Source organism: Fomitopsis serialis (assembly GCF_022376445.1).
Source record: "Fomitopsis serialis strain Sig1Antser10 chromosome Unknown B0H18scaffold_35, whole genome shotgun sequence".
Lineage (NCBI taxonomy): Eukaryota > Fungi > Basidiomycota > Agaricomycetes > Polyporales > Fomitopsidaceae > Fomitopsis > Fomitopsis serialis.
The window spans coordinates 32015-56359 of NW_025954995.1; the positions used below are offsets into that span (position 1 = coordinate 32015).

At 59.5% G+C, this 24345-nt stretch overlaps 9 protein-coding genes across 9 annotated transcripts; 6 read left to right on the forward strand and 3 right to left on the reverse strand.

Annotated features, from left to right (window-relative positions):
• Positions 1–85: 85 nt before the first annotated feature.
• On the reverse strand, positions 86–4340 carry B0H18DRAFT_1008717 (uncharacterized protein). The gene is made up of 4 exons (XM_048028802.1): positions 4127–4340; positions 2399–2976; positions 945–2346; positions 86–879 (listed from the first exon to the last, which is right to left on the reverse strand). The coding sequence occupies exons 1-4, from the start codon at positions 4203–4205 to the stop codon at positions 389–391; spliced, it is 2550 nt and encodes an 849-aa protein (XP_047893114.1). The 5' UTR covers positions 4206–4340; the 3' UTR covers positions 86–388.
• Positions 4341–6453: 2113 nt separating this feature from the next.
• On the reverse strand, positions 6454–7149 carry B0H18DRAFT_877018 (mitochondrial ATP synthase g subunit-domain-containing protein; the record flags this gene model as incomplete). Its single annotated transcript, XM_048040525.1, has 3 exons — positions 6454–6504; positions 6583–6809; positions 6921–7149. The coding sequence occupies 3 exons, from the start codon at positions 7147–7149 to the stop codon at positions 6454–6456; spliced, it is 507 nt and encodes a 168-aa protein (XP_047893115.1).
• A 280-nt stretch (positions 7150–7429) lies between these two features.
• On the forward strand, positions 7430–10441 carry B0H18DRAFT_1008740 (uricase). The gene is made up of 9 exons (XM_048028803.1): positions 7430–7700; positions 8333–8376; positions 8426–8443; positions 8500–8720; positions 8769–8835; positions 8892–9169; positions 9231–9361; positions 10134–10172; positions 10234–10441. Exons 1-9 carry the CDS (start codon positions 7561–7563, stop codon positions 10265–10267), a joined length of 972 nt encoding a protein of 323 aa, XP_047893116.1. The 5' UTR covers positions 7430–7560; the 3' UTR covers positions 10268–10441.
• B0H18DRAFT_1008747 (uncharacterized protein) lies at positions 10437–13654 on the forward strand. Its single transcript, XM_048028804.1, has 4 exons — positions 10437–10825; positions 11288–12652; positions 12673–13407; positions 13464–13654. The coding sequence occupies exons 1-4, from the start codon at positions 10809–10811 to the stop codon at positions 13522–13524; spliced, it is 2178 nt and encodes a 725-aa protein (XP_047893117.1). The 5' UTR covers positions 10437–10808; the 3' UTR covers positions 13525–13654.
• B0H18DRAFT_375063 (uncharacterized protein) lies at positions 13589–14007 on the forward strand. The gene has a single exon (XM_048037807.1). The coding sequence runs from the start codon at positions 13685–13687 to the stop codon at positions 13943–13945; it is 261 nt and encodes an 86-aa protein (XP_047893118.1). The 5' UTR covers positions 13589–13684; the 3' UTR covers positions 13946–14007.
• Positions 14008–14367: 360 nt separating this feature from the next.
• B0H18DRAFT_1008755 (kinase-like domain-containing protein) lies at positions 14368–17669 on the reverse strand. The gene is made up of 13 exons (XM_048028805.1): positions 17220–17669; positions 17122–17162; positions 16945–17101; positions 16746–16886; positions 16644–16694; positions 16423–16611; positions 16199–16369; positions 16078–16146; positions 15784–16011; positions 15683–15734; positions 15594–15653; positions 15090–15558; positions 14368–15029 (listed from the first exon to the last, which is right to left on the reverse strand). Exons 1-13 carry the CDS (start codon positions 17334–17336, stop codon positions 14747–14749), a joined length of 2028 nt encoding a protein of 675 aa, XP_047893119.1. The 5' UTR covers positions 17337–17669; the 3' UTR covers positions 14368–14746.
• Positions 17670–18962: 1293 nt separating this feature from the next.
• Positions 18963–20928, forward strand: B0H18DRAFT_1008770 (sorbose reductase sou1). The gene is made up of 8 exons (XM_048028806.1): positions 18963–19371; positions 19431–19675; positions 19727–19855; positions 19916–20041; positions 20101–20228; positions 20298–20447; positions 20507–20624; positions 20674–20928. The coding sequence occupies exons 1-7, from the start codon at positions 19158–19160 to the stop codon at positions 20538–20540; spliced, it is 1026 nt and encodes a 341-aa protein (XP_047893120.1). The 5' UTR covers positions 18963–19157; the 3' UTR covers positions 20541–20624; positions 20674–20928.
• Positions 20929–21081: 153 nt separating this feature from the next.
• B0H18DRAFT_1008774 (uncharacterized protein) lies at positions 21082–21807 on the forward strand. The gene is made up of 2 exons (XM_048028807.1): positions 21082–21192; positions 21246–21807. Exons 1-2 carry the CDS (start codon positions 21147–21149, stop codon positions 21611–21613), a joined length of 414 nt encoding a protein of 137 aa, XP_047893121.1. The 5' UTR covers positions 21082–21146; the 3' UTR covers positions 21614–21807.
• Positions 21808–21854: 47 nt separating this feature from the next.
• Positions 21855–24022, forward strand: B0H18DRAFT_1008778 (uncharacterized protein). The gene is made up of 5 exons (XM_048028808.1): positions 21855–22228; positions 22281–22412; positions 22466–23380; positions 23422–23580; positions 23631–24022. Exons 1-5 carry the CDS (start codon positions 21917–21919, stop codon positions 23841–23843), a joined length of 1731 nt encoding a protein of 576 aa, XP_047893122.1. The 5' UTR covers positions 21855–21916; the 3' UTR covers positions 23844–24022.
• The last annotated feature ends 323 nt before the right edge of the window (positions 24023–24345 follow it).

The following is a 24345-nucleotide window of genomic DNA, read 5'->3' on the forward strand; positions in this document are numbered from 1 at the left end:
GCCAAACAACGTCGGTCGCTCGGACTCGAAGGCTCTCGAACTAGCCACGCTCACAGCCCGACTCATAGGCACCCACGCATGAGTAGAAATAAACCACGACTCTAATAAGAGGTAAATGTATTGCGTTGCGGTAGATTGTATGTGTGTAGACTACAATGCGGAGGACACAGGACAGAGATCACGATGCGGGAGAGACACGGGTATGTCACGGTACAATCCACCAGCAGCAGTGGCACAAGAAATGAACAGAAAAGATGAATCGACCATTGCCAACGAGTGTAGTGCGATATGTATCTAGTCCATTGCGGCGTGCCTGGCGTTCCAGATGATCGACGAGCGGGGAAGGGGAAGGGGGAGAGGTGTCGGGCGAAGGGGAGCGAACGTGCAGCTAGCCCAGCATCATGTCGTCTGGGTTCCCGTTCACGCGTGCTGGGCCCGCTCCATCATTGGGAGTCTCGTCCGGACTGACAACCGTGACACCGTCGCGGATACCGAGGTCGATGCCTGGAGCCCCCGGTCGCATGAGAGTCCCGCCCATCCTAACGGCGACCATCATCTGCTCCCGCCGCTCCTGACGAAGCACCTCCGTCGCCAGTGTCCGTGTATGTCTCTCGCGCTCGCGCTCCGCCCGGCGCTCGTGTCGTCCAGTCTGCACCGGCGTCCCGTCTGCGGTGACCGTACCCGTCGACGTGGTCTGGCCCGTCCGTGAGCTCTCGGCGTGGTGCTCGGCGTCCTCCTCGGGGTCCTTCGCGCTGCACCAGAACCGGTGGCCCTCGCTCCATGCCAGGCTCTGGCACTCCTTCCCGCAGTACTTCGCTTTTCTGCATCTCCTGCACTTAGCGAACTCGCGCGGGAACGACTCCCACCGACCGCACAGCACTGCAAGATCGAGACGTCAGCCACATGCACCTGCGCGCGACACAACCACAGACAACTGCACTTACTGTTGGCACACTGCCGGATCCCACCTCGACTGTCGTCCTTCCTGCACGCGTTGCGCATGATGACACCCGCCCAGTACTGGATCTCTGGTGGCAAGGACGGCGGCGGGTTCGAGCTCTCCATATCCACCGAACTGTGGCGAAACGTGAACCTCTCCACCAACGCAAACACGTTCGTCATCCGCTGAGGCGTCGGAGGCGCCGCAATCGGCGCGGCAGGCTCAGGGCTCGCTGGCGCCTTCTCCTTTCCCCGCCCTGTGACGGTGTTGTACGCCCTGATGAACGAATTCGGCTCTTTCGCAGGCCCAATCGGGCCGAACCCGCCCGCGCCTACACCCGCCTTGTTACTCGGGCCCGCCGCAGACGATGATGATGCGAACCGACCATCGCCAACTGGGAGCTGCGCCGTCGCGGGGTGAAACGTCGTGCGCGGCTTGTAGAACGCCTGCCGGACGTGGGGGTACTTGCTGAGATATGCCAGGAGCTGCAGGCTGAGAAGCACGTCCTCATCGCGGTACGGGCCTTCCGACTCGCGGGCATGATGGTGGTGATGGTGGCCATGCGAGCCGCCCGCCGCACCTGCGCCGGCGTTGCCACCCGCACCACCCGTATTCGTTCCACGACTGACATGAGTGCGCCCAGCGCGAGTGGTCGGAGGATCAGCGGTGGTGACTCGGATATTGGGACTGGGAACAGGGGGGACGTTGATGGAGATAGCGTGGGGGAGGGCGGTTGTGGGCGCCCTCGGTGTTCGCTCTCCAGGCATCGGCGGATCGGGGCCTATTCTTGCAGGTGGCCCGTCAATAGCACCAGGCGCTCCTGGTGGTGCGCCCATCGCGAAATCGTCGTTCGTCTCCATCGACACCAGCCCGTCCTCCACGCCTACACCTTCCACGCCGCCATCGCCCTGGCCATTGATAACAATATGGACGTCGTTGTCCATGTCCAGAGAGCCTGTAGTAGCGGGATTACCCGCATCAGAAACAATGCCCACCGTGCGTCGGGTATGCACAGTGGGCGCGCGAATCGTGCCCGCGGGCGGTCCGCGCCGCTCGGGAGGTGGCGTCCCCGACGTCGACGCCTCGTCGCCATGGGCACTCTCTTGATCCATATCAACGTCCCCGTCATCTTCGGTCTCGGTCTCTGGCCGAGAATTGTCCGCAGATGTCGACGTAGATGCGCCCGCAGACTCGGGAGGCGGATCCCGCCGCCGGTAGGTGCGGCGATGTGTGTGACCGCCTCCCACAGGGCCTGCAGGCGGGTCCCACGCTGGGCGGGCGATGATCGTGCCACTGCGCTCGCGTCCACTCCCCGTCGGCGTATTGATGCCACCCGGTGTCGGGTTCGCCGACGAATCTGCTGGGGTATCTGCCCGAGATGTTGTTTCCGCCTCCATAGGCTCGTCCTACGAACACCATTCGCCATCTAAGGCCCGCCAATATGCAAAGTCCACTCACCTCCGGGGGCAGCGGGGCTAGGCGTCGACTTGGCTCGATTACTTGTTGCTGCAGCGCCCGAGCCAACTGATCTGCCTGTTCTCGCTGACGTGCTTCCATCTGTGCTTGCCGCCTTGCGAGTCGTTGTTCCTTCGTCTCCCTCGGCAGACCACTTGCGCTTACACTGGGCCCTACGGCAAATCCCCGTCCGGCCAACCACGCCTCTAGAATGCATCCGACCACATCGAGCGTCCCTGCCTGTACAACCCGACTTCGAATGAACTCGCTGCCGCGCACACCGATGTTGACGATACACTGGAAGGCGAGGGTGAAGCGGTACTGTGCTTGCTTGTCGAAAGACTTTGGGTTCAACGTCGGCACGAGTTTCGGCGGGTGGGCAGATGGTGGCGATAGGCCGTAAAAGAGCATGGGGTTTTCGGGAGGCGGTGGGCATATGCAGAAGTCGTGCAGGATGCGGACGAGCCGCTCGAGGCCCCCGTCCATGGTCATGATCTCGCGGATGCGTGGTGACGTCGATGTGAGGTAGGTAAGGTGCGTCAGGGAATTGAACAGCGGAAGGGGCGAATTCGTGTCGAGAGCTGAGAAGAGAACGTTAGCCACTAAATCTGATCATGGTTGGGAAGTGAATGTCCTCGGCGAAACACCAGAACTCAATCCGTCGTACCCATACACATAATGAGCGTGGAAACGACTCATTGATTTGTATCCACCAGCGATTGTCGAAGCATCACAGGGAGGCCACCACATGAACCCCCGCGTCGCCACGCGTATTGTGGCCATAACCACGAAGGGACGGCCTCAAGCAAACACTTTGGCGGAAGACAGACAATGACCATCAATTCCATCGAGTGAGCCAGCTGGCCCTGGATCAGTCACCTCGCTCGAGAACGCCCGAGTGATGACCTCAAACTGATGAAGCTCATCCGCCAACGGCTGACGAAGTATCACCGGGAAGTCACCCTGCGAACCCGCGTTTCCGCTGTAAGATGCTACAGATCACGCCGAAAGTCTCCGGCGGATTCGATATGGAATACCCCCAGCCAGGCTGCACGAAGCGGACGGGTCGCTGTAACGCAAAGAACTCCGTCCTCCGCTTCATGTGCCTGTTGGGTGTGGCTCCACGATATGGACTCGACTGGGACGGACCTGTGAAGGATCACAGATCTGCACAGCACGCGCATGCCCGCTACAGAGAGCGTGGTTTTGGGCGGGGCATACGCGCGCAGATAATCAAGAGCGACCAGGATAGGTGGGCAACGGGGAGTACAAGGGACCTTGCGCATAATGCATCACAACAATGACCGCCGCGTACGGACAGCCTGGACTCCCCGTTCTCCGACGTTCAGAGACACTAGGGTGGCAGCGAGGAGCTGATGTTGTAACTCGCGAAGAGATGTCGGACGTGCATGAGCGATAGAAAGTAGGAGCGGTAGCAGCAGGCGGGGGAACGCGGCGCTGCCAAGGGAATACGAACTATCACAGGTCCGGCTGCGATGGGACGAACGTCCCCACCGGAGGCGACCACACTTGCTGATGAGCCGTCGATGACCAGAGGGCAGCGTACACACGACAAGGCGCACCGCGGCTGTCGTATGCTGCGCGGCGCGTAGACCCGGATCCCTCGCGCTCTGACTAACCCCCAGCCCTGCTCACGCCGCCGCACACACTCGACGTGCAAACCCAACCAGACAATCCCGCCGAGGACGACCAACAAGACGCGCAACTCACCTCGTCTGTCATAGAGCTGGGAGGAGATGCAGACGCAAGCCCGATTCTGGGCTGGGAACGCGAAGTTGGATTCCCGCATGAGGCGAAAGAGAGTGGGTGGGTAGAGATGGAGACGGTGTCGCTGTCTGTGTTGCTGAGGGCGGTGGGGACGATGGGGGACGGGGTGGCGGGCGGCGAGCGTGCGGTGGACGTCGTCGAGTAGGATGTTGAGGTCGTCTGCCGGTCGGGCGGTGCGATCTGACTGATATGTGGCCCTGTTTGCGAGTGGCCACCCAGGCACCGCGGCCCGCCCACTTGCCGGTTTGGGCTGCGACTGCCTCCGGAGCGCGCACTCGATGACTAAGCAGCGCTCGGGTGGAACACCACTCGCACGCTCTGCCTTACTCACCTCCATCGGATGCTCCGAGTCCTTACGATGGCCGAGTGCTCTCGCGCTGGCACGACACTCTTGGTAACCGCATCACAGACATTGGCCATAGTAAAGTACATCAACAACGGACACTGATGCATGTAGTGTCAGTAAACGCATGATCTCGAGGGGCCAAGGATAGGTAAGCCACAGTGTATCCGTCCCACAACTTCCAGGGATCTCACCAACCCCAATTAGTAAACATTTAAATGGCCGACGTCTGGCAGTGACATCCGGCTCGGGCTTCGGAACACTTGCGCGAGCAGGGCACACACTGGCGTGAGCTCAAGCCTGGCCCCAGCGACAGACAGCGTGAGATGTTACCTGATGTTACCTATACCAAAGTGCTTGTCCGCATGGCGCGAACACTTGTTCGCAGCATCGCACATCGCAACAGTACTGTCACAGTACAAGAGCTTCATCATACAACCACCATCGTGCATCGTCCGTTCCCGTCGCGCCCAAGTCCCGAAGTTACGCGTCGATATCGCCATCGTTCCCCTCAGCAGCCCCGTCTCGAAATGCCTTCCCCGGAGGCCGCATATCACAAGTATCTCGCCCGTCTCGCAAAGTTCTGGCTGTATGGGTTCACGCCTAACGCCGCAGCGCCGTCCCTCCGGTCAAATACCCCCGCCTTGTGTGTGGTTTCACGTCGAGACGCCTTGTCATGACCTTGCTTCGCGCATTGATCTCCTGGTCAACGGACCCGCCTTTGAGCGACTGGTCGACTAGACCAGTCTCTGACTTGTTCACCGGGTTTCGGACACCTCTCTGTGCAGATATGGACATGACACCGTGTGGGCAGAGCCTTATCCGCCCGATGAGGCGGCTACGCAGACACCTGGTTGCAATCGAGGGTGCGTTCCACAAAATCCGATTCACCCGGGAGGCGGAGATTATCTGGTTTCGTACGCGCTGCTTATGATCAGGGTGTCAATCGACTCAGCCTTTCCACTGTTGAGCTGCGTTTTGGTAATGGATGTGTGTACAGCCTGCGCGTCGCGTCCGTCAGCTTACGGAGCTCTCCTTGTTCTCTTCTTAGGCCCCTGCCCGCCTTGAGTGGGGACTGCATGGCGTCGAGAGACAACAAGTGCAGACTCTCGAACTGCATCCACAGCTCACATATGCACTAGCTGCGTACGAGCACTGTTCTTCTGAGCATGTGTGCGATTTCACTCTCGATGAGATCCGCCACTCGGAGCGTCGCTCCGTGTGCAAGGTACACACTCATTGGCCATTATAATTTTGGCCATGACTTATTCTCACCACTGGCATGAGTGCGCACACGCAGTCTGAGCCGAATGTCGGTCGAATGCGATGCGACGTGGTGCAGCAGACACATTCCATTCAAGTGCACGTCCTGCTCAGTAACTTAACGACCCCTTGCCATGGCTTTCACGACAGTTCCAGACCAGGACGTACCACTGCCAGTGCCACACCCGCTCCGTAGCCACTTCGAACTCAGCAACGTGCCAATACCTTACGACTGTCCACACCACTGTTGTACGACTCATCTTCAGTCCAATGCCGCTGTGTACATCGTCGTCGATACGCTTGACACCTCTGACAGTGACACGTCGAACGTTCTGAACATCAACGCCTCAGGCCTCAGATTTTCGAAGCCAGATATCAGGACCATGCGCACTGCTATCAGGGCATAATATACTCAAGTATACACTTCAATCAGGGCGCTGTGAGCTGCTTGACGATGACTTCTGTCACGCGTAGTGGACCGCCCGACGAAGACGCCGAACGAGTGGAGGTCACCCCACCGTGCCCGCAATGGACAGGTCTCCCACACGCCAACGACGGTCTCGAGAGATGACACAGCTGGGACACAGCAGAGGCATATGGTCCATAATTTAAGTCGCGGGGCAAACGAGAGACTGCATCGGTCAAAGCACAGCTAGCGATTACTTCATTCCACTTTGTATCCGACCAGACTCCTCCGCCCAATGATCTCTCCAATCTGCACGCACCAACGGGTAAAGTTCACGGACACCCGTCAGTAACCTCTCGTGCGCGAGAGTAAGCGCGGCCCACTCACTTTGAAGATACCGTACGCCTCAAGCGCATACACGCCGACTTTTGTCCAGTCGCCCGACCGCACGAGCTCGCGCCAGTACGCGGGGTTGCTCGCACGCGACCAGAGGGTGGAGTACGCGTGCTGGAACACGGGCAGCGATGTTGGTGGCTGGAGGCGCTCCGCGACGTAGACCTGCTTCAGAAACTCGCGTGCGACGGAGAGATTGTACAGGAGAGGCTCTCGGTAGGCTGACCAAACCGCGTCAGTCATTGCCGAAAGTGAAACGAACGGAACAAGAGCAGTTCACACATGTACAGGAGATTGAAGGCAGGAACAGCAAAGAGAGCACAGACACTCACACCCGAGCATACTCCCAGCCTTCTCGCCGACGGGGCCCATGTACTTCTTGCCCACCTCCACCGCCTGCCCGAGCCTCTTGCCCGCCGCGGCCACCGCCTCCTCGGCCTTCTTCTGCGCCTCCGCCGTGTTCACGTTGAAGCCTCCGCCGGGTGTGCTCGACGCGAAGCGTTTCTGCACATGCACACGCGGGCGCAGCTGTGCGAGCCGGAAGGGAACGGACGCGCGCATCCTAGCAATATCGCCCTGGGTCTAACGTACGGTCTAAGATGGGGTGCTGCAGGAGGGATGCGGAGGACGAGCCTCGCGAACTTGGAGGTGGACGGTGACGGTGACGAGAAATTGTTACCGCTCCCCGTGGGCCGTGGGCCGTGCTGGCGAGCTCGGAAGGGCCCGGCGCCGTCCGGCGTCCGGCGGGCGCTCCCGGCCGAGCGGCAGCGGCCAGGCCGATCGCGCCCCTCGGCGGGTGTTATCTAATCTGGAGCAGCGGCCAGGCTGTCCACCGCGCTACGGACGACCTCGATTGCTCAGCAGCCCGTTCGTTCATCCGCCCCGCTGCCCCTGTCCCTGGCTCTCTGGCTCGTTTTCTTCCTCTTTCTTGCTCTGCGTCCACCTCTGGTTTCTCTCGTGCTGCCCGTACTCATGTCTTCAGAATCCTACCTCTCGCGTGCCCGCTACGGCAAGGAAAAGGTGCGCGTCTTCCGCATCGTCCGCGAGGGCGCGTGCCATCGCGTCGTCGAGTACAACGTTTCTGCGCTCGTAGAGGGAGACATCGAAACCAGGTGAGCAGCACTGTCTGTGATCGCACGCAGAGGGCCCGAGGACCCCCGGCTATTTGTGGGAAATCCCCATCCGGACGAGATTGGGTTCTCGGAGGGGGCATGCCTGATTTTATCCGGACACAGACTCGTTCGGGTGCGTTCAGGAAGGCCTGATCCGCACCCGGCAGGCATTCAGTGGTACTGAGCATGTACCAAACATACTCAGTCTGCCGACCACAAGATGTATCAACTCTGGTCATGCCCGACGGTTGACTTGCGCAATGGGTTATGACCTGTCTCGGAGACACCTACCGATACGCGAGGGTCCGCGAAACCTGCCGGTTGATAGAGGGAACAACAAGTGGGGCCGTGAAAGGCTTGATCCCTCCATCCGGATGAATGTTCGCATGCACAATGTGTGTTGCGAAGTCCAAACAACGAATCGTAGTATGCACAGAGGCTTGATTTCACCCAGCTCAAGAATCGAAATCTTGTAAAATTCCATCCGAACACGAAGGCCCAGTACTGGGATCTTATATCAGGCATCCCCACCTATAACCGGGGGTCTTAGGGGACATTTCTCCAACCCCTCGCGCTGTGCTATCAATTTGCATTTTTTATAACGAAGAGCGGGGTTGACATCCTATGCGCAGCTATACACAGGCGGACAACTCCGTCGTCGTCGCTACCGACTCTAGTACGTGTCCTTCCTCTCTTGTGCGCTCGCCACCTCACGAAGCCCGCAGTCAAGAACATCACGTACTGTATGTATCCTGACCCGCCTCCGCGCCCGCACAGCGCACCGACCCTCGCGTTTCAGACCTCGCCAAGGTCTCCCCGCACATCCTCAGCCCCGAACGGTTCGCGGTGCACCTCGGCACGCACCTCGTCTCGAAGTATCCGCACCTCCACAAGGCGTTCATCACCATCGAGAAGCTCCGCTGGGCGCGCATCCCCATCGTGAACGACCTCGAGCCCGTCCAGCTCCACCCGCACTCGTACTTCCGCGACGGCGAGGACAAGCGGTTCACGAGCGTCGAGGTGCGTGCTGCGAAAATGGAGTGAAGTGCGATCGTTGACGGGTCGTAGATCGACGCGACGCTGGGCAAGGACGCGATCATCGCGAAGGTGACATCTGGGATCAAGGATCTTCTCGGTGCGCACCGCGCGGGGATTTGCGCCGTCGCGACCCCGATCTGACCTTCCCCGCAGTGCTCAAGTCTACTGGCTCCGCGTTCGAGAACTTCGTGCGCGACGAGTACACGACGCTCGGCGAGGTGAACGACCGCATCCTCAGCACGTCGATCGACCTCGAGTATGTCTACCGCCCGTTCGCGGTGCCCGCGTTGAAGGACGACCTGCTGCTCGCGCTGGAGGTCGCCGGCGAGGACGCGCAGGCGGGCACCGCGTGGGAGGCGGACACCGTCGCGGATAGTGCGCGGAAGATCACGCTCGAGACGTTTGCGATCGACGAGAGCGCGAGCGTGCAGGTGCGTTTACTCCGCCGCTGTTTGACGGCATTAGGGACTGACGTTGGTGTCGAATGTGTAGGCGACGCTGTACAAGATGGCGCAGAAGATCATCTCGACAAACAAATTCGTGGACCAGGTCTCGTACTCGCTGCCGAACAAGCATTACGTGCCCGTGGACATGAAGTACATCGGGATCGACAACCAGACACCGTTGAGTATCCATTTTCGCCGGTTGTTTCTGTTTGGCCGCCCGTGCGCTTTGCGTCGATGGTAGCTGCCGGTGCGCGCAACTGCTGTACGCGGCATGGCTGGAACGAGGGGCCGGTGCCGGCTATCTATGCCTCGGCAGATCTGTGGCGGTCCGAGAACATCGGGATGCATGGATCTCGGGCGCATCTGAGCCCGCTCGTGGTCGGGTTTGATCGCGTCGGTGCCGGACACAGGTGGATGGCGTCGGCGCCGCAGTTGGACTGGTTTCTCTGGGGAGACGGAGAGGCAGCTGCGAGGCCCTCCAGTGGCCGCCGGAGCGCTGGGAAGCGGATGCCCGGGCGTGCGTGCGCAGCAGCGACTTCGTCACTGTGCGGAGGTTGTCTGGCAAGAAGCACGGATGTGCGTGGGCAGGGATGCACCGTTCACGGCGCGTCTGTCTGATGAGAGAGAGAATAGGAAGCCCCCGGGGAAGAGATCCCGCTTGCAGCCGAGGGTGCAGAGGGCTCTGCGCCATCTGATTGCAGCGTTTGGGGGTGCGATGGGGGCAGACATTCCCATGACGCTTGTGTGCGCAGTGTACGAGGGCTGCGCGTAAACCACGGGTGCTGTATCGGACGCTAGTGGCCACGCGACGCTTGTCTCGCGATGGCGACGGTGATACCCACGTGCGCGTCACGGTCAGCGTGACGTGCGCAGCAGGCGTCGGGGGCGGGCGGCGGGTGGCGTGGCGGGTCGAGGACAGTGCGCTGACGCGGGTCTGGACTGTGTGCAGATCGGAGGCGGAGGTGTTTGTGCCGCTGACGGCGCCAAGGTACGCGGTCTAGCCTGGGTCGGTGCGGGGTCGATGGGATGACGCGGGTTTCCTTTTGCAGCGGCCTGATCTCGGCCACAATCTCGCGGCACTGATGGAAGAGTGACGTCAGGGTGGGTCAAGGGACGTATCTGTGGCTCCCAATCTGGCGTCGGGCAGCCCGACGGGCTGGCGACGAATGCGCGCGGTGGGGCGGGTGTGACGGGGTACCTACGGACGTGTACGTAGAGCATGACGGGCGTGACGGCGCAATTGAACTTGTAACGACAGCAGAGGCGTGAGCGTGACACGCGCTGGGGATGTGACGTCGATCAGAGTGACGTCAGGCGGGGGCGCCTGATTGCTCCACGGCGGTGGCAGGACTAGTGGGAGGTGTTTGGGCCGTGTTTGCTCTCTCCCAGTCTCCACCACATCTCTCCTCTCCCCGTCATCGTCATGGCCGGCGACCACAAGGTGCGTCCGTCGTCTCCCGCGTCGTCCTCGTCGTCCGCCGCGTCGTGCTCACCGCCGCCCACAGTGTCCAGTCTGCCAGTCCACCTTCACCCGGCCCCAGCATGTTGCGAGACATATGCGTTCGCGTAAGTCTCCGCTCCACCCACCCACTCCCACTCTCCCTCGTCCCACCGGCGCGCCGCCATGGAGTCCGACCCGACGTCGCGCTCCTGCTTCCTCTCTTCCGCACACCTATGCTGATGTTCCTCCCCACAGACACCGGCGATCGGCCCTACAAGTGCCAGCATTGCGGCGACCAGTTCGCCCGCAGGTGAGCGCCACCCTTCGCCTCCCCGTCCGTCTTCCTCACGCCCTCGCCTCCCCCAGCGATCTTCTCTCCCGGCACGTAAATAAGTGCCACGCATCAGAGAAGCCCCCAACAACCACAGTCCCCAACAGGCGCAAGGGCTCCGCCGCTGCCTCCAGGGCGACCTCCTCCAAGCAGGCCTGCGACCAGTGCGTCACCTCCAGTCTGCCCTGCGATGGCGCGAACCCATGCTGTGCGTTCCTCCCACAAATCCCTCGGTCTGCTGATGACTAAGACCCTACAGCCAAGTGCGTCCAGCGCAAGTGTCGATGCACCTACGTCAAGTTTCACCGCCAGACCATGCCCCAGGGCCCAGGGCACCCAGTTCCAAACCAGATCCCTCCTGGCGGCCGCGGCCTCATCCCTGGCACGTCCCGTCTCCCCGAGGACTTTGTGCTCGCCCCCCGCAGTCGTCATTCAATTTCCCTTCCATGTACTCGGCAACCGGCGGCGAGTATGCGCTCCCGCCGACGTCGTCTCTGTATCCCGCCGGCTATGCCAATGCGGCAGACGCTTCCGCCAATCCAGGGCTGACGCTCCCCGCCGGCGCGTCACCGGAGCTAGTTGCCCGTTACCGTGCCCAGGCTGAGCTTCTCTCACGTGCCGGCGTGCTTCCTCATCAATCTGCCCTCTCCTTGAATGGCGGGCACCCCGCTGCGAACACTGACGGCGGCGTGTTGCCCTCGCACACCCTATACAATGATCCTCAGGCACAACAGGCACGATACAACGGTTATTCCGTCCCCATGCCCGCGGCGTCCGACTGGGCGCAGGACACGCAGCCACAGCATTCCTTTCATGCCCTCGACGGACATCGAAAGGATTATGGGTCCAACTACGCGGGAGGGCGGGAGTCCTTTCCTGCGCGAGACAACAACATATCCTCAGGAGCAGGCGAACCGTCGCTTCAGACCCATCCTCCCGCGTACGGATCAGCGTTTCCGTCCCTATCCTCCGGCTCAGGAAATGCGAACGGCTACCACGGTGCCAACGTCTATCACCCACGATCCGAGAACTTGAGCGAGGATTTCAATAGCGATGGCGGGAGCACGCATCACTCACATTCGTTGCCAGGCAGTGCGCAGTCTAGCAATGTCCATCTGCCTTTGCCTGATCAATCACAGGCACGCCAGTCATACATCCTGCCCGGCTTCACGCATCTTGACTCGGCGAATCACGACGATCGGGATGACGGCAGCTCGAACGACCCCGACTCGCATCACAATTCGAGCAAACAAAACGGACATGTGTATGAACACGAGGGCCAGGGTGAGGGAGGCTTCTCGTCTGCCTTTGGGCTCATGTCGCTTGATGATCCAAATGTTCTCGCGGGGCTCGCTTCAGATTCCGCACCGTTCTTCTCGAATCTTACCCCCGGAGCATCCGGACTCAACCTCCAAACACCAACGCAGGACATGATCGCGGCGCTCAAAACGGGCCGGAGTGACGGCGACAGCAAGGAGATGCGCGACTTTTGGAAGATGTACCTCAGGACGCCGCTAAGCGGTCCAGGCTCGAGCAATGGAATGCCTCTCGCGACGCCCACGGGCCCGGGTCAGATCCTGGGCGCAGGCAGACCGTCACCCACCCGCAGGCACTCACGTGTCACGAGCCTTCCGAGCATCAAGACGCCCACGACGCTCCCGGACTGGAGCTCGAACATGTTCCCTGCATCGGGTCGGTTCCAGCTCATATGCCCAGTGACATGTCGCGGGCCCAGCGGGGACATGAGGATGGCCGAGGCGGTCAGCAGCGCAACGAGGGGAACCCGGGTGTGTTCTCGAGCATGCGGACGACCCTGCACGATGCGGATGACTTGAGGAGCTACGAGCAGGCCGTCCTCGCGCGCAAGGCACCGATGAACCTGAACTTGGTGCCGAAACGACGAGGGACGATGCCCGCCGGGACTGCGCCGCCCAACGGGCTGCAGCCTCAGCACTCGCAGGAGGGCTCGGATAGCAGCAAGGCGACCAGTTTAAGCCCGAACATACCGCACCTCCCGCAGCTTCCGCCGTCTAACAAGATACCGGACTTGCTCAACCGCCCTTCGTCGTCGACATCCACGAATTCGTCGCTCGCATACGCGTTTGGAGCTAAGGAAGGCCAGATGCCACCACCACCACACGGCTCGCGACCGTCGTCGCAGAGCGGGCCGCTGCTGCAGCCACAGGCGATGCGTCCGCCGTCGGGCGGATCGACGTCGACCACCGCGGTGGGCAGCGACGCTGGCACGGATTCTGACTCATCCTATCGTCCGTCGTTCAAGCGGCTCGCGTCGCAGACCCTTGGCCCTGAGAACACGAAGCGTGCGCTGCTCGGGCCTGCGGGCTGGGATGACGATGGCGTGGACGATGAGGATGACGAAGATGGCGATTTCGGGCAGCGCAGCTTGAGCGTGGGCGCGGACGAGGGGGCAGGGGCACCACACACAAACAAGTACGGTGCTTACGACAGACTGATGGCCCCCTGCCTGACCGCCACCGCCGGCCGAGCGTGCCCGCGCAGGACCTGCCCCCGCTAGGGCGCATGGAGCAGTCCGCTGCCCCGAGCTGAAATGTGTGCGTATACCCTTGGCTGCGTATCGGCAGGGAAGGGCAGCAGGCCCTCCCGCCGCGTCCCAAGGACATGCTGATCGGACGCGGCTTGTTCTCTATTGTACATTTTCTCATCCTAATGACGGCTCCATGCGGACGTTCACCTTTTGAGTGGCGACATGCCTGCGTGCTGCATAGCGTATACCTTGATTCTCCCTGTGTTTGTGTCTGTGGCTGGTTGTGTCTGTGCTCCGCGCGCCGTCCTCAAACCTGGTGTTCGGGACGGCGCCCCCGAGTTATATACTGTGAGTCGTCGTGACGCGCACTCCCCCCCTCCCCCTCTGCTCTCCCGCTGTCCCCCTGCCCCCTCCTCTCATCCCCCCATGTCACTTTGTTACTGGTCGAGTTCCTGCACATTTGTCAATGACTGCCTATGTTGATACTACAAGTGCGGCCGCCGAGTCGAGATGAACGTAACGTACTGTACCCTGTATGATTAGTAGTGTGTGTTGTATCACTTACCGAACCCGTGTAGACGTGCTGCGAAGTTAAATGCAGACCTTTTTATGACTGCGAGGGCACGCGGGTTGTGCTTGCTACTAGGTGGTGGATTCCAGCTCTTGGTGGTAGATGGATGGATGGTCGTTCCAACCTCCCGTCTGGGTGATGTATCGCCGAGTGGGTTGTCTTTCGCTCCACACTGTTGTTGATCGAGGGACACTGGATGAACGCACATATGCATTATCATGGAGTATGCAATCGAGTTGTAGGGTATCGGTATAGGTCTACTCTACGTGGTGTGTCCTGCAAGGCACCGACGAGGTAAGACGACAGCATGAGGCTCAGATGCAGACCTTGACAGAGGCCGTCGGCTTGCCTAGACATACTGCGACGAAAATTGGACCCGGTCGCAGACTCGGCCATGGGATGCAATATATAAATCGGTCCGGTAATTCAGGCATTGGCCGCAGAGATCGGAGCGCGATGGTGTAGGCCACTGTGACGCGGAACGTGAGTCGGGCAAGTCGGAAGGAGGTTACGCGTCCTTTCTCGGGCGCGACTGGACACTGAAAAGCCAAGCAGTAGGGACGCGATGTGGAAAAGGCAGACCTGGAGCGGGCTGTATGACCGTCACATCGTAGGATCGGCACGGTGTGCTTGACTTTGCACAGCAGTGAGAGACGGGAGAGACGGCTGCTGGTGTACGAGCATGGCTAGCTCACAAGGCTGAACGCGAAGAGCTACCAGCCGCCACCCACATACCCCCAGTCGTGGACCCAGCTGTTGTTCCGGTTGCCCGATAGCTCGCGCTGTATCTCGAGCGCACGGATGGCGTCCTTGGACGGGCCCGGGTCATGCGCGGATCTCGGGTAGTGCTGGCCCGCATTGGCTTCTGGCGCAGAGAAGCCGCGGCGGGCATCGATATGGCTGTCGTGCACGGGTAGCGGGGTGCCGCCCCATGTCAGCTGAGGTGTCGGGCAATTGCTCGGTGCCGTCTGGAAGGCAATGGGCGGTGCAGGAATGCTGTAACGAAGAACCAGAATCAGTATGCACTCGTCAACGTGAGCACTGGACACAGCTTACCTCACGGGGGACCTCACAAATGGAATCGGGGCGGTAACGTCGGTGAGCAGCGGTGTGAGCTGGCGGTCGCCTGCCTTCACTGTATCCGCAGAGCCAACAGTCACGCCCACCAGCGTGTGCTCTGAAGCTTCTGCCCGCAAGCGAGATCGGCTGGGTACATAAGACAGTCCGACCTGAGCAGTCAAGGGTATGCTCGTGAAGACGGCAGAAGCCGACTCCTGCGCAGTTGTAGCAGAAGACAGCCCTCCCTTGCTGGGCACGACGCTTAACGGGGTGAGGGTGCGCTGACTAGAGAGCGAGCTGGGCTTGCGAGGAGGACGCGGGAAGGCCCCGTTGTTAGCGTTGCGCAACCGAGACAAAAGGGAGGTGCCTCCAAGCGATGGCTCTTCCATGTGTTCAACGGTCTGCCGTGCAGCGCTGAGCTGCGACAGCCGACGGGCGGCCTTGAGCTCGTGGAGGATAGTATCGGCTGATGGTCGCCTAAGACGATCAGCAACCAGCAACGTTGGATGAGGTCCCAGACGAGATCCGAGAGCCCAAGAGCTGCTGCGTGCGGGGGCCGCTCTGGGCGGATGCCCGACAGGATCTTCCACTGTGCGGTGCATCGAAGCGGTACTCTTCGTACGGCGTATGGCCCGAGAATGTCTGGAGAAATGAGCTTTCAGATACGCTTGCGGGGTGCATAAAGACGTACCTCCCACGTGACCATGCCGAAGGAGTAAACATCGGTCTCCGGGGACGCGACGGCGTGTTCGAGGCCGAAGCTTTCCGGGTCGAGGATCTCGGGGGCAGTCCAGCGGAGGGTTCCGACGGCGTTGGGGCTAGGAGTGATAGACATGATGGTTTCGGGGTCATGGATGACCGCGGAGAGACCAAAGTCGCCAATGCAGGCCTGGCGCTCATCGTTGATAAGAATGTTAGCCTATGAAAAGAAGGGTGAGAAAAAGAACGGTGAGATGGATCCAAGCAGGGGAGAACATCAACGTACGCATTTGAGATCGCCGTGGACCATGCTTTCTGAGTGCAGGTACGCGAGGCCTTCAGCTACGTCGATGAGCTGAACAGGACGCGATAAGCGAAACGACCGCGACAGGTACGAGTAAACGCACGAGTCGCAAGCGGTCCTCGTTAGGATATTGGCGTAGGTAGCCAGATATGTTGCCGTACTTCATCCAGACACTGACGAGGCAGACAGGGAAGAGCGTCATGTCTGCGCCCAGCAAGGGGACGATATTCTTGTGACGCAGTCTGAGCCAAAGGATAGCTTCCTGGCAGAACTTCTATTGCACCGAGCGTGAGCATGATGCGAACCGAGGTAGGGAGGATGGCGGACCTTACGCACGCGTTGCAGTTTGTCTTTCGCGTAGACGCGGAACACTTTCAGCGCGACAGTAGAAGAACGACCTTCTGTGTGGTATGTAGCATGCCAGACATCGGAGTAGCCACCGCAATCAACGGCGGTGTCACCTACGATGACAAGACATCCAGCGGGGACAATGCATTTACGGGGTAGCCACTCATACTTGGCGCACATTCGCCGCAAGCGTCCGAAACGCGGTTGGCCAGGCGCGGGGCGATCGACAACCGTATTTGGTTGTCCAGCACCTTCAGTGACGCGTTAACGGACTATTGGCGCCAGGAACAAGTATCAGATACCTCGTAGAGTAGATTAATGATGGCGAAGGCATCTTGACGTGGAAGATCGAGCAGCGCCTTGACGGAGGTTTTGGTGGACACAACCTCCATGATCGCATTCACAGTCTCGATCATGTCGGGACGCCATTCGGGATCGCGCTCCTAAGAGGACCCGACGAATCAGTGTGGAAGCAAAACATTGTTGCGATGTTCAGCGTACAAAGACGGTTAGGAAGGGGCACGCCCGGTACATCGTTACGAGCCCCGCCTCGATCTCCATCCACCGAACAAGGGTTGGGATAACACTCCAAGATCCAAGACCGTCCAGGTAGGCATGAAGAGAGTTGACCCACTCGCGTGTGGCTGGGAGGAGGGTCCTGGGTCCGCGAGCGCGAACGGGTGCCGCGACGCAAGAGACAGCAGCATCCTAGCCGACTCCTGTGGATTGTGACGTCAGCACGCGTGTTACAGAGCGACTGGAGGGAATGTATGAACCCGGTAAATGGCCATCTTCTCGACCGCAGCGGAGGCATCCCTGTAATGAACGAAGAATGCCGGTGAATGAACATCTTCGACCCTGGTGCTGGAAGCGACGCACGACGGGATCGTCATTGTAGGTGTCGTTGATCGGTGATCGGAACTCAATGTCAACGAAGCCCAGCTTCGAACCGTTGCACAACGTGGCCTAGGTGAGGGGGCGAGACACCGTCGAGCGGGGGATGAAGGAAGTCTGGAGGTAAGATAGCAGGGTCCGGGCCAGTTACAGTGTCCATATATGTACGCCACCGAACATGACTCGCTCCATCATGTTCACTGGCTCTGTCCGCGGCCGGGGACCCGCACTGTCTACCTGGACAGAGTCGGATCACTCAGCTGCCCTTGGAAGGCAACGGATATAAGCAGCACGAGCAAGATCCGGGCCAGTAAATATCGCTACTGATAAGTATGCACCGCCCGCTGGCATCGAAGCCTGCGTGTACGTACCTGATCAATGGAGTGAACGCATACCTCGTGTTTTGAGACCACATTGTAGGCTGGGCAACTTCAGTCGTCGGCCTTCGTCCAGCGGCCGCAGCACCATACAATCGGCCTTGTCTCACAATTAACGATGTGGCTGCGCGGCCGCCCTGAGGTATTTTGCGAATGGTTGCTGGGGTACCCGAATGGGATGAGCGCCGACCACGCTGATGGAGCCACAGTGTGAAGTATGTGGTCCATTCGAAGACACCCTTCCGGTTTATGGTCTGAGATGGGGACTAGGTGCATTGAAGTGGTGGTTGGCGTACATGATATACCTCCGCGATGGAACGAGTTGGATGGGAATCGTTTATCAGGTGGGTGTCCAAACTGGGTCAAGGCACAGCATCACCAAGTAATATACCTTTGAGGGTCACTAGCTGGCTCTGGCACGGTACATTGCATCCCTCGGGCATTCGGCTTGGTCTGCACGAGTAACCTTGGGCAATCGTGAGCGCCTCCGACGCGTCACGACTGCAGAGCCTTCCAAGGGGAGAGCGAACTCACATGCTCAGAACAATGATGTCCATACATGGCCAGTGCATAGATGAGCTGTGGATGTATAGTTCGCGAAGAACGCCCTCAGCCAGCGTCCAACGCGACACAGGAGCGACGTAACGCTGCTGCATCCGGACTCGTAGTCTCTCGACGTCATGCGGTTCCCACTCACGAGCGTCCATCCGATACGTCAATGACTGGTCTCCCAGATTGTCCGGAACACAGGGCCCTCCAAACCGGTCCGGAAAAACAAGAGGACACCGCAGCTGGTGGCAGCCAGGCGGTGACCTCGACAACGTCGGAGACGGTGCTCCATAAATCACCGCCCGGGAGACCAGGCGATGATGAGGCGGTCATGAGTCCCGTAAAAGGCACTAAAGGCGGTTTGACTGCGGCGGGCCGAGGGCGAGGACAAGAACAAGAACAAGTGAGATTGATGGACGCGACGCGCAGGCGTGTCCCGGCACCTCCCGACTTCCGCCACAGGCGCGTCGCGCTCAGCCACCGCCATTCCCGCAGCCTGGCAGTGTACATGTACGGTACCGTTCACATCTGCAGCGAACCACTCACCCAGCCTCCTGACTACCATAATGCATTAGCATGGCAAGATTACGACCGAGCCAGTGAAACAGGCCAAATGTTGCTTCCCCCGCTATCGCAATGGCTGCCTGAGACTCGGGTTAGTCACGGTAGGGGGGCTGGGTGATGCTCTCATGACTGTCAGCTGAGCCCCTCCATGACCTCCACCTGACGATCCACCTATCCACAAATTCTTTCAGAGCTACCCCTAATGCCTGACCCCGCCTACAGCCCAGATATAAACAACACTGCCCGTCGTCAATCACAGCAGTCTCGCAAAGCCCGAACTTTGACGGTTGTCCACGGTACCCCTCTGGCCATCTTCGACGTTCACTCGCCATGCAGCAGCCACGTATCGCACGCTCCGCCATATACTCCGGCACGCGTCTGGGCAGGTATGCTGGTGCTGCTTCGCGGTGCGCGGCTTTCTCGACGGCTCGCGCTGTGTGTGCCGAATCCACGTCGAGCACCTCCGCCCAAAAGAAGAGGAGCATTCTCCCGCCGTACGCACCTGTCGGCGTAGCGGCCGCGCTCGAAGCATCGCCTTCGTCGCGTGAGTACGCTTCCACCTTGAACCTCAAACCGGTTTCTTACCACACATTCAACGCGTAGCCGCGAAGCCCACGCTCTTCGAGAAGGAGTTCTCCCTCTCCGATCGCGTTGCCCTTGTGTCTGGGGCGAACCGCGGACTCGGCCTCGAGATGGCCATGTCCCTCGTCGAGGCCGGTGCGCATGTTGTCTACTGCACTGATATCCACAAGACGCCCGGCGACGAGTGGCAGAAGGTCAAACAGTATATTGACCGTATGGACGGCAAAGGGCGAATTGAGTACATCAGCGCCGACGTTCGCGACCAGGTGCGCGAGGTCCCTTGGGCTGAAGTGACGAAGCGAGCTGAAGTCTTGTAGGAAACGATGTTGAAGGTGGGCGAGACGATCGGTAACAAGGAGGGTAGGATGGACGTCTGCGTCGCTGCTGCGGGCATTTTGAGACCCGACAAGGACTGCCTCGACTATGATGCTAAGACCTTCCAGGAGGTATACCTCATTATACATTCTAATTTCCTTCCCGTCAACGACGCATGGCCCGGTCCTTAGGTCATGGACGTCAACGTCAACGGCGTGCTGTACACCGCCCAGGCCGCCGGCCGCCAGATGGCCCGCTTTGGCAACGGCGGGAGCATCATCCTCATCGCGAGCATGAGCGGAAGCATCACGAACATAGTACGTCTGCTGTGTGCCCTATCGCTCAGATAGCTTTGCTAACCCACCGCGTGGTGCAGGGCCAGAAATGGGTCTCCTACAACACCTCCAAGTCCGCGGTGAAGCAGATGGCGCGCAGCATGGCCTGCGAGCTCTCCGCACAGGGTATCCGGGTCAACACCCTCAGCCCAGGCTATATCTACACTACGTGCGCCATAGTCTTCGATCTGCATATCTGGCTGCCCGCGCTGAACCCGTTCTGCGTTTTTTTTTGCAGTCTGACGTCGCTGTTCCTCGACTCGCAGCCGCACTTGCTCGATATTTGGTCGGCCCAGAACCCCACCGGCCGACTCGGTCGCCCTGACGAGCTTCGGGGCGTCGTCGCCTGGCTCGCGAGCGACGCGAGCACGTACTGCACAGGCAGCGAGTACGTCATGCTCTTTTCTCGACCGCTGGGATTACCTGCTGATTGCGTGCGTCGTGTAGCATTATTGTCGATGGCGGACATCGTGCTTGGTAGACATACTGAACATTTGGACGCGGTTTTGCTCGGGTGAGGGTCTGCTTGTGTCGTCATATGTGTATTGTATAGTCTTCTAGTTGTGTATGTATCATTACGATATTTGGTGAAGAGGCCTTGACCACTTTTACAGTAGTGTGCGCCAAACGCTGTACCGCGTGATAGCTGCATATGTCGGCAGCTCGGACTCGACATCTTATAAGATTATCGCTTCCCTACAACGTAGGATAACGTTCAATGACAAGCATCCCCGGGCCCGTACGACTCTTCTACACAGGAACTGTCGCGTCTTGTGTCCTACGTACGTGTCAGAGTTCTGCGTGAGGTTGAGGACTGACGCACCCTTGTGTGTTACTACATTAATATACCCATGTAGCGCATTGCCGCATCTGTCGTGCTTCTGATGCAGGACAAAGCGGAGCGTACGGCCTCGTATTTGCTCGATGGGGCAGGTGGCTTACCGTTTGTGGATCCAAATGACGTCATAGAGCACCAACAGACTGCACTTAACGCTGCAGCCAGTGTCGCGCTCTCTACCGCACGCCTTCATTCCGCACCATCACCATATATCAAAAACGACTATATTCGCAGATAAAACATCTTGTCATGAGCGACGCGTACCAGACAGGAAACTACCCTCCTCCAGGAGACTGTGAGTGCTTCGCGTTGAGTTCACAAGTTCGCGCTGAACCAACAACCATACAGCAACTTCGTCAGGCGGATATGGCTCTGCAGACACCTTCTCCGACTCGACGCAAAGAGGTCGACAAGACCTGGTGAACAACAAATCCGAGACTGGCCTAGTCGACCAGTCACTGAACGGCGGGCCCATTGGTCAGGAGATCGACGACGCAAAGCAGGGTCAGGACGAGTCGTCTCGACGCGAATTCAAACACGAAGCCGAGAGAGACTTTGACCGGAAGAACGGCGCTGCGGGTCTGAACCCGTACGGCCAGAATCCGGATAGCAGGAGCGAGGCGGGCGAGATGCTTGCGTCGAGGTATGCGGACTCGAGGGGGAAGCATTTCGAGAGCGGGGCCGCTGGGGGAAATGATGCAGACGTCGGCGCGTAGCTTTGGGACTTTGGCGCGACGAGAACGGACGACGCGCGATGGTGATTGCATAGCAAAACTTTGTACAGTATAAGGTTGCGATGTTCGACGTGTTAAGAAACATTTGAAGACATGCACACAGAAGCCTGACATGAGTAAGTTACTATGTAAGTTATGATGTGCGGAGACCTGCCTAATGCGGGCAAGGCGGGGGTGACGTCAGGACGGCGCGGCACGAACACATGTATCCGCGCGCCGCCATGGCCGCCCTCTTATACCGCCCATCGGCCCCTCTCCACCCGCCGCTTCTTCTCTCTCGCCACCATGCAGACCGACCGCGACGCTGTCTCCATCTCCCGCGCCAGATCCGTTTCGCGCGCCAGTAAACATGGCTCGACCGTCTCGCGCTCCCAGTCGCTCATCAAGAAGAGCATCGCCCCTCATGACCTCCGCCCGTCCGACATCCTCATCGAGCGGTTCACCGCGTGGAAGATCATCGTGAAGCAGCTCATCGCGTACTTCGAAGGCATTGCGGATATCCAGAACAACGTTGCGCGCGAAATGACGAAGTTGGCGGGCGTCATCCAGGTCCCGTTCCGTTCGGGCAACCAGTTTTTGGGAGAGGCCGGGCTTCAGGTGCGCGTATGGGCGCCGTATTCCACGACCTGCACCATAACGCCGCGCACAGGATATCTACTACGGCATACGAGACAGGACGCGCGCGATCGCAGATGAATATGCCAACCTTGGTCGGACCGTCGACGGTTCCATAGTGCAGCATCTCCAAAAGCTTCGCGCTGAGATTAAGGCCCATATCAAGGTGTGTGAATACGAACGCGTGACTGTTGCCTGTGAAGTAGACGCGTCCCACAGAACATCCAGAACGACACGGGCAAGCTCGCCACCGCAGTCGCCAAAGAGCGTGAGCTCTCCGCAAAGCTTATCGGCGATCTCGGGACGAACATCTCGATACTCAAGAATACACCACTCAGCGTTACCTCAAAGTCGGATCCGTATGTCGCGAACCAGGTCGTCGGGCGACAACTCGTGAAGCAGGTTCACACCGAGAACGCCCTCCAGAAGTCCCTACTTCTGACGCAAGCATCATCGGCCGTCTTCGAAGCTTCCTTGATTCAGGCTCTCCAGTCCGCTTGGTCGACGTATGCGGAATGGCGAACGCGCATGGACACGAACATCCGGGAGACGTGGAACTCTATGGAGCGCGACATGTCCGCGCTGCCCCCTGACAGGGAGTGGATCGCCTTCGCAGCGAGGGAGGACCACCTCGTTGACCCTGAGACGCCGCTGCGCGACCCACAGCACATCGTCTACCCATCGAAGGAGGACCCTTCCGTCATCCCCGTGCATATCGGCCTCCTGGAGCGGAAGAAACGCTACACGAGGGCGTACCGCGAGGCCTACTACGTGCTCACGCCCGCCGGATTCCTGCACGAGTACGTATCCTCGGACCCTGCGCTTGCGGACAAGCCCGCCTGGAGCTTGTTCCTGCCCCTGTGCACCCTCGGGCCTCCGTCGGCGCCCAGCGCGAAGAGCCACAAGTTCCACATCGAGGAGCGCAAGGACGGCAGCGGCTCGGTCAAGACGGGATCCTTCAAAGGACTGGGCCGATCGCTGACGGGGCGAGGCAGCAACAGCGGCCGTGCGTGGGCATTCCGGGGGCGCTCGCACGACGACATGATGGAGTGGTGGAACGACATACGGATGCTCTGCGCGCGGTACCTCGTCGCGAGCGAGCAGATGGAACGCAGTGGCCCGGTCGCGGCTGCTGTCCGGGCTGCCGGTTATACGAGTGACGACGAGAAGACGAGGACGAGGATGAGGGCTCGAGTGTGGAGGAGGAGCAGGACGTGGAGGACGACGAGGTGTACGAACAGGCGAGGGATATGGGCGAGGGTGACGACGAAGCGGGCCCGCCGGAGTACACGCATGCGGGATATACGACGGAGTTTGGCCCGAACGGATACCCCGTACGTCGTGAATCTGCGTCGCTGATTTGAGTTGCTCACATGTTGTCTAGGTGGATAAGAAACCTCACGTAGATGGCCACGCGGCTTCGGGGGGCGCCAACGTCTCGAGGCGACCCAGCAAGAGACAGCAGGAGAAGGCTCCTGAGGGGAAGCCGCCTCGAGTGACGGACGATGATGAAGCTGCCGAGGGTGCGAATACGAACGACGCACCCTCTGGAGCAGGTCCTGCACCTGTTGAATCTCGTTTCACGGAAGGTTTGTAGGTGTTAGATGGTCTTTGTGTCATGACATAGTTATGCTGGCTTCAATGTGTCAATTATTATTTTGTACTTGTGTGATATCATCACAACAATTGATCAGAGTGACTTCACATAATCACTCATTGATCAATATTCAATGGTGAAAATGACTGCACAAGGAACATCACCAATGGAATATGACACTTTAGTCACTGATCAGCAAAACAGTGGCTTTGCTGAACATTAAAAAAAATTCTCCGTGTTTTAGGCTGGTACAATGGGTAGTACATGTGGGCACAATAGTAGAGATGTCGATGTCAACAGACCATGCTGCAGTCTTGGGACCCCTAGATCCTGAGGAACCCCACCTCCCTGTGACGCACCACCCTCCCAGCCCTGCCCCTCCTGCATCCAAGGCATGTTGGGGTGACAACAGCTGTAGGTGTGTCCTGGTCTTCATCATCCTGTACACCCGTAGGCACATAGCACATATTCATCAAATCACCAAGGGCACTCCCAGAGCCCC